The sequence below is a fragment of the Gallinula chloropus genome (assembly GCF_964237585.1).
Source record: "Gallinula chloropus genome assembly, chromosome: 10".
NCBI classification, from domain to species: Eukaryota; Metazoa; Chordata; class Aves; order Gruiformes; family Rallidae; genus Gallinula; species Gallinula chloropus.
In genome coordinates, this window is record NC_140095.1 from 9,027,323 (window position 1) to 9,040,384 (window position 13,062).

General features: G+C 55.9%; 1 protein-coding gene across 1 annotated transcript; it reads right to left on the reverse strand.

The window, feature by feature from the left end:
- Positions 1-2,958: 2,958 nt before the first annotated feature.
- On the reverse strand, positions 2,959-8,693 carry CCNI2 (cyclin I family member 2; the record flags this gene model as incomplete). Its single annotated transcript, XM_084268706.1, has 6 exons — positions 2,959-3,357; positions 4,123-4,353; positions 5,413-5,553; positions 6,670-6,744; positions 7,474-7,608; positions 8,580-8,693. The coding sequence occupies 6 exons, from the start codon at positions 8,691-8,693 to the stop codon at positions 2,959-2,961; spliced, it is 1,095 nt and encodes a 364-aa protein (XP_084124832.1).
- Positions 8,694-13,062: the final 4,369 nt, after the last annotated feature.

Consider the following 13,062-nt stretch of genomic DNA (forward strand, 5'->3'; position numbering starts at 1 on the left):
TGCTGTGCCCCTGCCTGGAGAGAGGGAGGAAGCAGCCTTCCTCTTCCTTCCCAGGTCAAGATGGGGCACGATAAGAGCTCTCTGAAGACACTTTGAGTGTTCTCCAGAGTTTTGCAGCAACCAAATACTCCCCCAAAAAGCAACCGGCACAAACCCAGCCCTGAACGTGTCTGGTCTGTGCCAGCACCCGCTGTGCCGGCTGAATCTGGCACCTTCTCTCCAGTGACCAGTGGGCAGCAAAACGGTTACGGGATCCACAGCGGCGAGTTCAGTCGCAGGGAGAACAGACCAGTGCCTGTAGCAGGGGCTCTGCACAGCCCAAGCAGGTGGGTACAGAAGTGAGAGAGCCTTCAGCCATGGCTGCAGCACGACTGCTGCCCACGCCTGGATCTGCAGCTGCAGGTCTTGTCCAGGCAGCGATGGGAAGGACGTCAGCAGCCTCAGGCTCCGTGCTGCCGCTGGGATGGGAACTCATGCAGCTCTCGCTGTCAAAATGGCTCTTTCCATAACAAGGATCCTGTGGCAACAGCAGCTGGTTCCTGGAGTTTGGAGCGTGTTCCTGAGGGCAGGAAGCACCGTCCTTAATGCTGACAGGAGTGTGAAGGTAAGGGATGCTCTTAACCCGACGAGGTTTGTTCCTTTGTCCTGACTCCAGCACTGGAGTGGGGGTGACGGAGGGACTGGTGCTGTTGGAGAGAAGCAGCAGGTCCTGGGAAGGCAGCCAAGCTCCAGGTGCACTGTCCCATCCCAGTAAGGCATCTTGCACCCAGACTGGGAGTGCAGGACTCTGATGGGCCTTTCATACTGACTTCCTCTTCTCGAATTAACCCCAGTAATGACTCGTGCTGATGGTATTGCTGTGAGGAGGTTCTGAAAGGTGGGTTCCTGCTGGCTTTGAACGCGATATCCATCTTATGGGCAAGGAATGATGGAGCCAGGCTCAGCACCAGGGTCAAACCAGGAGGTGTGGTGGCTGTGGCACAGGTTAGAGCGTGCCTGGGGCTGGGTGCGGAACTACTCTGCTCGTGTTTGCAGTGGGTAACCCAGCAGGTGAAGGTGCCTGAGATGGGCCAAGGAGGAGAAGCAGAACCAGACACCAGCTTGCAGCTGGGCTCTGCAAGGAGCATGCCAAGACTGCACAGACCAAACTGCCACTTTGTTTATGAGAAAGCTCCAGAAGACAACTTGCCTCCTTCAAAGTCAGCCAGGTTGTGATGGAAAAGGAAGGTGCTGCAATGTGGGGGTGAGAAGAGCCCTGCCACAGATGAAACCCCTCCCTGGGTCAACGCTGCAGCCCAAGCGCACTGCTGCCCGGCAGGAACCTCGGCTGGTTGGGCACCCGAGCCCGGTCCTGCTCCCAGGAATAGATATTAGGGGGACATTCTTTAGAGAGAGTGGTGGGGTACTCTGGGCTGCCCAGAGAGGTGGTGGATGCCCCATCCCTGGGGGTGTTCAAGGCCAGGTTGGATGGGGCCCTGGGCAACCTTGTGTAGCTCCAGGCCTGGAGGTTGGTGGCCCTGCCTGTGGCAGGGGGTTGGAGCTTTGTGATCCTTGGGGTCCCTCCCAACCCAGACCAGTCTGGGATTCTATGATTCCCACATCATCCCCTGGCCAGAGCAGAGGCTCTTCCCTGCAACGTGGCTGCCACAGCTCTGACTCACCTGGTGGGACCTCCTTCAGGTCGAGTCCCATCTGCTCACATGTGCCATCGCACCGAGTCTCCGATATGAAATGTTTCTTTCTGGAAGGCTTCAGCAGTGCTTTCTTTGTGGTTTAAAAAAGAACAGCAGGCTTTCTCCCTGCACACAAAGCTCACTCTGTTCCCAGGGCCACTCCTGGCAAAGGCAGCACTTCAGAAAGCAAGAGCTGTTAGAGCTCAGGCCGTCAGTCCCGCACAGCTCTACACAAGGTAAGATGATGTGTGAGGGAGGGCTGGAAACTTTCTCGTGGTGTGAGGGTCTCCTTGCTCGTGCCTCAGCCCTGTCCCCTGTTTATTTATCCTGTGCTATTAGTGTTCAGCCTGTGTGGTCCCTGTGGAACCCGTTCTGCAATGGGACTGGTAGTTGGGGAGTCCAGCACTGCCTGGCTTCTACCTTCAGCCTAGGACAGCCTGAACATGCTGCTCCTGTTCTTTAAAATGAACCAAAACAACCAAGAAAACACTTTATTTGGAAAGGATGCTTAGGCCTGGCTTTAAAAAAGTGCAGCAGATGTTCAAGCTGACCTTTGTAGTCTGTAAAACTGCTTTGTTATGGAGGTTAGCAGGTAATAAAAAAGGAGAGAGGGATTAATTAAAGGTGTTTCACATTGCCTGGCCTGGTGAGGCTGAATAAATTAAAACCACCCTGAAGGGCACGTGCTGGGTGGTGTGAGCCCAAAGCAGCGGTGATTGCGGATGAGAAGAGACTTCCCACAGCTCTTAGGAACGGGAACTGGTCTTTAATGGCTTAACCAGGAAGGAGCAGAGTCCTCGGAGCCCTGGATTCCAGGGCAAGGCCCCAAGAAAAGCTGGAAGGTTTGGTTCTCTAAATCAAACCCTCGGCGCTACTCATCCAGCTCTCCCCTGCCTCACAAGCAGCTGCTGCTGGCAAGTCAGGTTAGCCCTAAAGAGAGGAGGAGGGAGGGAGCTGGATGAAGCAGGATGAGGGGCTCGGTCAGCCACACATCGTATGGCTACGTTAAAAATAGCCCCGGAGACTCTGTTCTCACTGGCACAGACCCCCACCTTCTTCCAGTTCGATCCCTGAGTTGTGGGACTGCGCCCAGGTCGCGCCTCTCCCCAGCCTCTTGGAGCTGCGTGGTGAAGCTGGGGGGCGGCACACGCTGTTTGGGAAAGGCCTATATGTGATGCTACACAGCGTTATCCCCTGAACAGCAGGCCGGCACCTTTGCTGTGCGGTGTCGGCTGCTCTCTTGGCCAGGACCCAATGGCTCCACAGTCACTGCACAGCAGCTCCTTTAATCCCTCTCAGGCGGCTGCAAGGGCGGGCACGGGGAGCTGCCTTCCCCAGGCCCCGGCTGCAGGCACAGCCCGCCCGTGGGCCCCCTCCCGCCGCTCGCTCCCCCCTCCTCGCTGTACAGCTGCCCGAATCCATCGTAGTACTCGTCCGTCTCCGCCGCGTCATCAGCAGCTGGGGCTGCAGCAGGGGCGAAAGGCGTGAAATGGGGCAGGCCTACAGCCAGGCCGAGCCGGGCCGAGCGGGCAGGCTGCAGCCCCCCGGGGCCCAGGCCCGGCACCCTGGCATCGGGGCGGCCCTGGGTGGCGGGACGGAAGATGTAAACAGCGTTGGCTGGCTGCAGGCCCGTCAGCTCCTGACACACGAGCTCTTTGCAGCGGATGAAGTCGGTGCTGTTCACCTGTAAGGACAGAGGCAGATTTTTTTTGGGGGGGTCAGTTCAGGATAGATTTGTCTCTCCCTTGGCTGCCACCCCTGTGACTCAGGGGGATGGCAGAGCCGGGACGGGACCCTGGCTGCCTGCCTGCAGTCTGCGTATCGGCCCTGATGCAGAACACAGAACCAGGAGCTCCCAAACCAAGTGCTCCTCCTTTTCAGGGGGTGATGATGGTCAGGAGGGGACAGGGGAAAGCTAGGTTGTCTCAGATTCAAGACCACAAAATGAGGTGATGGTAAGCTGACAGCCTGGGTCTTTAGGTAGATGCTCTAAAAAGGCATGTGTTTTATGAAACTGGAGAAGAGCTGCCAACCCCCTACACTGAGCTTGGTGTATCACTGGGAGCTGAGCTGATTATATTTTAGAAGAAACATAACCATCCTTTGCAGTTTTGGCAGCATTTGACCGGAGGCTGGGGACACCATGGGCAGGTTTTTGGGTGCTCTCAGACATTCCCCATGTGGGAATCTCTCTCTGTGCTCAGCAGGCAGGGAGCTGTGTGTGGCCAAGCAGTTCGGATGCCTCCCTTCCCCTCTGCCCCAGCCCAGCCCTTAACACAGCTTTATTCCCACTTCTGTGGGCTCCAGCGACGTCTGCAGCAAGGAGCAGACCGTGGACACGTGCATCTCCAAAGAGCAGTGTTTGCTGGGTGTAAAAACACGTGGGCTTTATGAATTTATTGGAGCCCTGGCCTCGGGGTGTGGGACCAAAGGCCATGTTGATTCCTACCTGTGCTTTTTTTAGCAGATCAGTAATAACAGGAAACCAGCCAGGAGTCAGCCTCTCCAGCTCCAAGGTGATGATCACCAAAGCCAATGTGGAGCCCTTAAACTGCACTAGCTGGTGGCAAGCCATACAGTGCTGTAGCTGTCTGGTCAAGAGCGCGACGTGGCGGGAAGGATTCATCTGAGGCAGCCTGTGGAGTAGCTGGGGGCAGTTGGACATCACCATGGCATGGAACTGGAGGGAAGATAAAGCGTGTATATATTTAAAAAACAAAACAAAGCAGAAAGCAGAGGTCAGTGAACTTTCTATGTTCCCATATGTTTTCAACCAGAAGTACAGACTGATTCCATCTCCTATCAGGGAACCTAAAGGGTTCCACCTCATCATCTCCCCCCTTTTTTTTTGGTGGTTTGTGTTTGTACTTGCCAACCATTGAACTGTTTTTTTTGGAGCTGATGATGAATGTAAAAGGCCTGTGTTTCTGAACCATTTCTGAAGAGTCTACGTTACCCAGATTGCTATCCAGGAACTTCAGTTCAGGCCAGCAGATCCCAATGGAGCAGCACCCACAGCACTGCCCATGCTCCGAATCTACCCAGGAAACAAGCACCCAGCGACGGCCGTTTTCCCAATCAGCATCCCCAGGAGGCTTAATATTTGCACATAACCCTGAAAAAGGGAGCCAGGATGTGTCCTACCCCATGATTTTTGCCTTATTAGCACACAACCACTTCTTGAAGACAAAGTTTAATTGTTTCTATCAAATGTTTAGTACTGCAATGTGAACTAAGTGCCAGCTTGGGGTAGTCTCATTGCCTAAAACAAGGGTGAGTGATTAGCAGGATGAGAAGGCAAATGGTTTAAGGAAAAATAACCCTGTGTGTGAGATGTAGCAAAACTCTGACAGCTTTCTATGTACAGTATTGATAGAATGGAAATAGTTAGAAATATTTTTGCAGTGTGTATTTAAAAATATATACAAATGGCCAAGAGTTGTGCATTATGAGAATCTTTTTAATGTCCGTTTTTAGTTGTCCTTTAAAGAGGAAAGTAATTTTTTTGAGCAAAATGAAAGGTTTTAAATAGTAGAAAACTTTAAAAAAAAAGTTTTAAATAAAAAAATCACTGTAAGGTTCTTCAGAAGATTTGAGGAGAGCTCAGCAGAGGGAGTCTGCAAAGCACCTTGGGAAGGATGTGTGGGTGTGTGTATGTGTGTGCATCTGTGTTTTCTAGTCTTATTTGATAAGGAGCTGTTTCTTTAAAGAAAATAAATTTGCCAAACGTAGTGCTTACAATGTCCAAGAAATCCATTGGTGTTGCTGTGTAAAGATCCCAGTGAAGTTTATCCAGTATAATTCTTTCCATTCTCAAGATCTCAGCTGGAGAGCATTTACAGCCACTCTGCACCGCGAGCATCTTCACCGAGGGGATCACCTGTACAAAAGGAAAAGAATTGAAAAGAAATTAAACAAATAAAGAAGCCAACGTCCTACAGAGTGCTCTGTGTGTGTGTTTGTCTGTGGTGGGAAGGGATCTGACAAGTTTAAACACATCCTAAAGGGCTAAGCTCATTCAGGAGACCGTTTTCCTAGGTAACTCCCATCCTAAAGGAAGACTGGCTGTGATCCAGCCCACAGTGAGGTCGATGCTGTTCACCTCCTGGGTCACCATGAGCCTCTGTAACGCTGCTTAATGTTCCCTGCTACCAGTGTCATGAGTTTTGCTTCTCTGATGAGCGAGGAGGAAGCTTCCTGTTGGCCTGGCAGGGCCCTCCGTGGTTGTCTCGTTTCCTGCGGTCATTGACTCAGCTTCTCCTTTTTAGCTGAGAAGAGTAACCTCAGTGTGACACATCCTAAGAGAGGCCACGCAGCAGCTCAGCGCAGCAGAGGTGGCTTGAAGAGATCCACTGTGTGACTCCAACTCCTGGGTTCTCTATTCCTTCCCAGAACTGGACAGAAGGCCGAGGAGAAACACCAACAGATGTGCTTTTCCCTCGTGTCTGTAAGCGACTGCAGGGGCCTGTCCGTGCTCTCCTGCCCTCAGAGATTATCCTGGGTCATCTCACGCTTACAGGGGCAGCTGCTGAGCTTGTGTGCTCACCTTGAGCTGCAGACCTGAGTCATTTCCTCATGAGGTTCAGCAACCGGTTTCGACTCCGAGTAAACTCGTCTATTTTAAGCTCCCTGAGATGAATCTCTGCTCTGCTTCACCCACCTTACTGTCCCAGGGCCTCTACGAGGAGTTGGAGCACTGGGATGTTGTGCACACAAAGCTGTTCCCCCCACACTAAGCCTTCCTGCGAGCCCCAGGTTTGAAGGCAGGAGGAGGGGATGCATCTGTTGTGTAAGCAAAGCCCAGTCCTCCATCCATGAAGGTCACAATTCTTCTGAACAGTGATGAAACAGGACTGAACATGTTACTGTCACCCCTTGGAGGACTACCTGGGGTAAACAAGTTAACATTTGCTCATCCTGCTGTTGAAAGCCCTAGAAACACAACCCTCTTGAACACACAAGGTGAGTTTAATGTGTTTAAAACTCCCATACAGACCTCATTTTCTTCGTTGGTTTTTGCTGCAAGGACAAGGCAGGAAATTGCAATGCACTGAAGATATTTTAATTGGGCCTGAAGGGAGAAGAAGCAAACACTGAGTAAAGAAGATAAAAGTCCTGAGGGAAATAACTGTCATCTTATGACAGATGCACACGGTTCAAACTCTCATTTAAGCTGCAATTGCTGCTGAATTAGTTTAGCTGCAGGAATACCCATCTGAAGCTGGCAACAGAGCGAGGAAATCCAAGGTGAAACAGAATAAATCCTCTTCCTGGTGCAACTTTTATTCACACATCCCATAATCTTTAGACTACTCAATGCCCAGTGTGTGCAATGCAATGCTGGTCCTCTTCTAGGCTGGGGTACTAATTAATATGCTTTTGCTAAAGGCCAGTACCCCTCTAAACAGGACTGAGAGCCACAAGGCTCAGCTCAACTCATGCCTTCAGTGGCAGAAATACAAGGCCCCACAGTCTGGTTACAAATGATGGTTTCAAACCTAAAATCTTAAGTCTTGTTTTTTTTGTTTAGCAGAGACAACCAGGTGATAAGGAGTTCCTTCTGCCTATCACAGCATTGGCACTACAGGTCCCACAAGCACCTTCAGGGAGGTCTGTGGGTCAGTGGAACCTCAGCAAACACCCCAATTCCTCTATATGACCTTAAAAACCGTCCCCAGTGAAGACCCTGGCCACTCCCCAAATCTGCTGCCAAGCACAGCACCTGCTCTGTGCACAGACCACCCCCTCCTCAGGCCCCCCACAGTGACCCAGCCAGGAAGAAGCTGATGAGGTTCTCTACCTTCACTGATGCCAGCAGCCGGTTAAGGATGCTGGTGGCCAAGGCAAAGGTTTCAGGGTAAAACTGGAAGTGGGAGCTGATTTCTGCAATCCAGAGAATGGCTTTCTGGTAACCTGAGAGAGAGATATCTGTGCCCTGGGGGGAGGAAAGAGAAGGCAAATACAGGCCCTGCTTTGAAGAGTCTGTTAACATATCTCCAATGGAAGTCTCCAAGTGCTGTAATTAACGTTTCAGATGTCTGGAGGCTTGGAAGGAAGAAAGGTGTTGGCTGTGTCTACATGGTGAAGGGAAGGGCAGGTTTGGGAGCAGTTTAAAGCACTCACCCGTGCTGCCCACCCAGCCAGGCTCCAGCTGTGCTTACAGGGGCCTGGCACTGGGACTCACTGGAGCTCAGCACAGGGCAGCATCCAGCCCTCCCCTTGCACTGCGGCACAACCCAGCTGAGCTCTTAGAAAGGAGCTGCTCAGTGTGCTCACTATTTGCCCCTCCAGAGAAGACTGGAGCCCCCATGCAGCACATTTGACTCAGCCTCCTTAGGGAGAGAGAAACAGGAGTCAGGAGCAGGTTTGATTTACCCTCCTGGATTCCTTTTTTGGTCAGCATTGGGACCACAGGAGCCAGGTTTATGACTCCCCCAAGGCAAAACATACTCAGGGTTTTTTTCTTCCTTCTATCTTATTTAAAGATGCATTCAGGTAAGAGGGAGGGCTTCACTCAGTGCCACATGTAACTCATGGCAAGGAAATGTCTCCTCCAACATTACTGCAGGAGAACCCAAAGGGCCAAGCAGCTACAGGGCACCGACACCACTTGCCACCAGTTCATTTAATATCACTCCTCATGTTATCCAGTTCACTATTTTGCTTTATTTAGTAGTAAAATTAAAAACAGCATTTCTACAGCAAAAGAGAGATGGGGTGGCAGGGCACTTTGGGGCAATTTTCACCTGGCTTACACAAGGACAAAGACAGACCCCCCTCCCACTCCATTCCTTAAGCTTAATCTATGCAGGGTGACCTTTGCCTTGAGGTGGGTTCAACAACAGGACCAGCACTGCATCTCTGCAGGGTCCCTTAGGCACTTCGAAGGAGGACAAGGGGAAATACCTTCAGGGTGAGATTCTGGAAGATTGGCACTTTCCAAATCCTAGCCTCCCTGGCTAAGGCGTTCTCCAGGAAGCAGGCAAGTCGCGAGCTCTTCGGAGGCCCAGGGCACTTCATGGTGAGTCTCTGAGCCAGTTTCCCTGGTGGGAGCCACTGTCAAAACCAAGAAAAGAATTATAAAGCAACACCCCAGCTCCTTGGACTAAGATTTCCCCTCGTGATGCCTTTCCTGAGTCGGGAGCAGCCACAGGACTCGTTTGCAGCCAGAGCCATCCTGCCATCCGTTTTCCCAGGGGGAGGTCAGGATGGAAGGAAACATGTCAACAGCCAAACAACAGCACAGCTCAGGTTTTTTCCTCCCTCAAGCTTGCTTGGGTAACCTCGGGTGAGCAGTATGTACTACTCCCTCCTTGCCTTGGTTCACACGTTCAGCTCCCCATTATTAAGCTGTAACCCTTCACCACCCGATTCCAAGTTTCTAGCAAATACAGAGCCCAGGGATTATTATTCTTCAGGGGGTTATTAATTCCCAGTTAACAGTTTTCCTTAGAGCAACTTAATCTTTCTCTGCTGAAGATACCCAACAGCAACACATAATCTCTCTGAATGCCAGCACCTAAGAACCAAGCTATGGAACAGCTCAGCCTGGGATGGAGTGTTTCAGTGCTGTTTCCTCTTAACAGCAGGAATTGCTGTTAAGATATAAGTTGATACTAGATATATATAAATATATATATTTGCTCTTCGCTGTGCAAAGCAGTGGGTGTGGGTTTCCTCAGCGGTGTTTTCACACCATCCCCTCTACAGCTGCGTTAGAAGAAGCCCCAAAGTGATGTGGATGCTCTGGAAGCGTTGGGGGAGCTGGAACGGCTTCCCCGGCCCGTCTGATGCACTGAAAAGTTTCTCCTCCTTTAGCTAGACGAGAAAAGGGAGTGAATGGAAAGCTCCCCCTCCGCGGGCTGCCCCCGAGAGCGACACCGAGGAGTTCCCGCACTGCCCTTCCAGTCCCGCACCGCGACCGGGGGTAGCGGGGAGCCCCGTCCCCGGGAGGGGAGCCCCGTCCTGTCCTGTCCCGTCCTGTCCTGTCCCTCCCCGTCCCCGGGAGGAGACCTACATCCTATCCTGTCCTGTCCCTCCCCGGGAGGAGACCTACACCCCGTCCTGTCCTGTCCCTCCCCATCCCCATCAGGAGAACCCCGTCCTGTCCCGCTCCATCCCGGGAGGAGACCCCCGCCCGTCCCGCCCCACCAGGGCCTGCCCGGCGCCGTCCTTACCGTCCCCGCCGGGGGTGCTGGGCCGGGGCCGCCCGGGCATGGGGGCGGCGGGCGGGCGCTCGGTGCGATCCCGCCGCCGGGGAGCGGCTCGGCTGGGCGGGGCGGGCCGGGCTGTTCCGTTCCGCCCGCGGACATCCGCGGCTGCGCGCGGGGCCCGGCCCGGCCCCCCCATCCCCCGGGAAGGGCACCGGGTGCCGGCCGAGACCCGCCGCTGTTTCGGTGCCCTTTGCCCACCGGCGCCGCCGGAGCGAGGAGCTCCTGTGTAGTGAGGGCAGCGCGGCAGGAACGGCGCGGGGAAGGCGAGAGCGGGGCGGAAACCCCTTTGGGCACAGCTCCCTCCTGCGGGCTTCGGAGGGGCTCTGACTGCAACCCCCGAGAGATTATCCTGTGTCATCTCCCCAGGGGAGTGCTTGATCTGGGAAAGTGCAGCCCTGTCCTGCCTTGTCCTGCCGTGTCCTGCCTTGTCCGGCCCTGTCCTGTCTTGCCTTGTCCTGCCTTGTCTGGCCCTGTCCTGCCTTGTCCTGCGTTGTCCTGCTGTGTCCTGCCTTATCCTGCCTTGTCCTGTCCTGCCCTGTCTTGTCCTGTCCTGCCCTGTCTTGCCTTGTCCTGCCCTGTCCTGCCTTGTCCTGTCCTGCCCTGACCTGCCCTGTCCCTGTCCAACTTGATCTCATGGGTAGCAGCTCTGCTGGGTCACCAGATCACTGCTCTCCCAGCCCAAAGTGCTTGGTGCTTCTCCAGTGAACCTTGTCTCAGCACACAGGGGCCTGTCTCACCTGCACAGAGACCATCGTGTCCCCCTGCGTTCCCTGGGTGATGAACCTTCAGCATGGCCCCAGATCCACCCTGTCCCCTCTGCACTGCCCATTCACTTTGGCACAGCCATGTCCAAAACACCCTCTTGCTGCATCCACACCATCCCTAACACCCACCAGCAGCTGTTTTCCTTCCAGGAACTGGAAAGGAACCTCTTTTTTTGTGTGTGTGTCTCACAGAGCAAACCCACCCGGCCCCTTGCCGGGCTGGGCCACCCTGCCAGCACCCACGCTTCACCCCATGTTTGCTTCCAGCCAGGCTCTCCCCCTCTCCTGAGCACCTTCCTCAGCTTTCCCCTTGGTTCCTGGTTCCCTTTGTTTTTCTCACCCAGCACTTCCTGTGGGGAGCTGGTTAATTTTATGTTAAACCTTTCCTCACTGCTCAGCTTTGCCTGCCCACGCACGACTCCCTGTTCTCTCTCCAGCCCTTCGGGTTATGTATTTTTGGGGCTAATTTACTCCATTAGCCTGCAAATCTCTGCATGCAGCACGGCTCTGAGTAACCCTGTGCATAAATAGCAAAGCGACGGTGTTTGCTGAACACCTTGTGCTCCAGCTGCCTGACTCACCTGGTGACGCTCAGCTGGGGGTGAGGGCGAGGGACTGGCCCCATCCTGTCATTACTGCTGTGTGCCCAGCCCTGCGATACACCCGTGAGTCTGGTGGGTGAGGTCAGAAGCCCTTCTGGAAGCCCCAGATCAATCCTGTCCACATTCCTGCTCCCGCCTACAGCCCTCTGGGAGAAATTCAGCGCGAGTGTCCAGCAGCCCTCGGCTTGTTTCTGTGACTGATGCTTAGTGCTGGTTATTCCTGGCCGTGCGCTGGCACCCCAGGCCGTGCTGTCCAGAGCGGGCAGAGCACCCTGCCACCTGCCAACGGAAGGGTTCGGCTGTGCAGAGATACTGGGGGTGGGGGTGTGATCAGAAACTGGGAAAAGGAGATGGATTGTCTGCCGGTGGGGATAATGGGCTGGGGCTGCAGCCCTGGAGCCCTGTCAGCGCTGGAGCCTGAGAGAGCCACTGCAGCCCCGCAGCCCTGGAGCCATCAGTCCCGCGTCCCCGCAGCGCCCTGAGAGCCTCACCAGGCCCAGTGTCCTGTCGGACCCCGCCGAGCCTTTCCAGTCGCGGAGCCTCGTCAGGACCAGTGCCGGAGGTGCCCGAGCCCTGTCGCGACCGCCGGGCGAGGCCTCCCCCTCCCGCCCCGGGCGGCGCCATTGAGCCGCAGCGACACCAGCGCCGTTCCCATGGCGACGCGGCGCTCCGCCCACCCCTGCCTCTCCGCCTTCCTCATTGGCTGGGGCCGCTCACCTATGGCTGCGAGGGGCAGGTCGGGCCTCTCCTTTCCCCGTCAGCCATTGGGCGAGAGCCCTCCGCAGCGCGCGGGGATTGGGGGCGGGCCGGGCCGGCTCGGGGCGGGCGCAGGCGCGGTGCTGTTATTGTTCCGTTGTGCCGCACGGCGGGTGCCTCGCGCCCGCCGCCGCTCCCCGCCCGCGCGCCGCCGCCATGCCGGTGAGTCCCGCCGGGGCTGCGGGGACCGGCCCCGCGCCGCCCGGCCCCCGCCGGCCTCGGGCCGCCGCTGACAGGAGCCGCGGAGTCCGGCGCGGGGGAGGGGGGGGTCGCGGCCTCCGCTCCCGTGGCGGGCGGCGTCCCGTCAGTCTGAGCGGAGCCGGTGGGGCGAGGGGCTGCGGGTGGGGCGGGTCCCCCGGCAGCGGCGGCCCTCGCCGGTGAGGGGCGGAGGCCGCGCCTCACCTCACCTCGCCTCTCCGGGGCGGCCTGCCCCGGGATGCCGCGCGGGCACGGCGCGCCCCGCCCGTGAGGCGAGCGGCGCTGGCCGGGCGCGGGAGGGGCGCGGGTGTCTGCTGGGAGCCGGGGTCCGGCTGGGGCCCCGCTTCGGCCCCGCTTTCCTCGGCCCGTGGCTGTCGCGACTCGCGGGGCCCGGAGACCCTGGCGGCTCCGGGGGTCGAGTAAGGCCGTGGGGCCGTGATGAGGCGGCTGGGCAGGAGCCGGCCCTGGCCTCCGCTGAGGCCTGCGGGGAACCGGGGGGGAGAGGCGCTGGGAGTGGGGCCTGTTCCTCGTCGTTGTCCAGGATAGCAGCCTTAGCTCCGGCTTCCGTGGCTTTAATGGCTTCATCCACTGCCAGAGCTGCTGTGCTGGACGTCAGCGAGTTGCCAGGGCCCAGGGGCCGTGTCTTAGGCCGGGCAGGGTAAGCTGGGGCTTGGATTTATTTATCTGTGAATAAAGTGTGACACCAGGTTAATCAGCAGTGCTTTCAGCCTCGTGTTTAGTGGCTTTGTGAAACGAAAGGGTGGGTGTTTGAGCTTTCTGGATGATTCTATCCAAAGCCCAGCGGGTGTGCTGGGGCTTGTGACTCCAGTGAATTCCCTCCAGCCAGCGCTCCCTG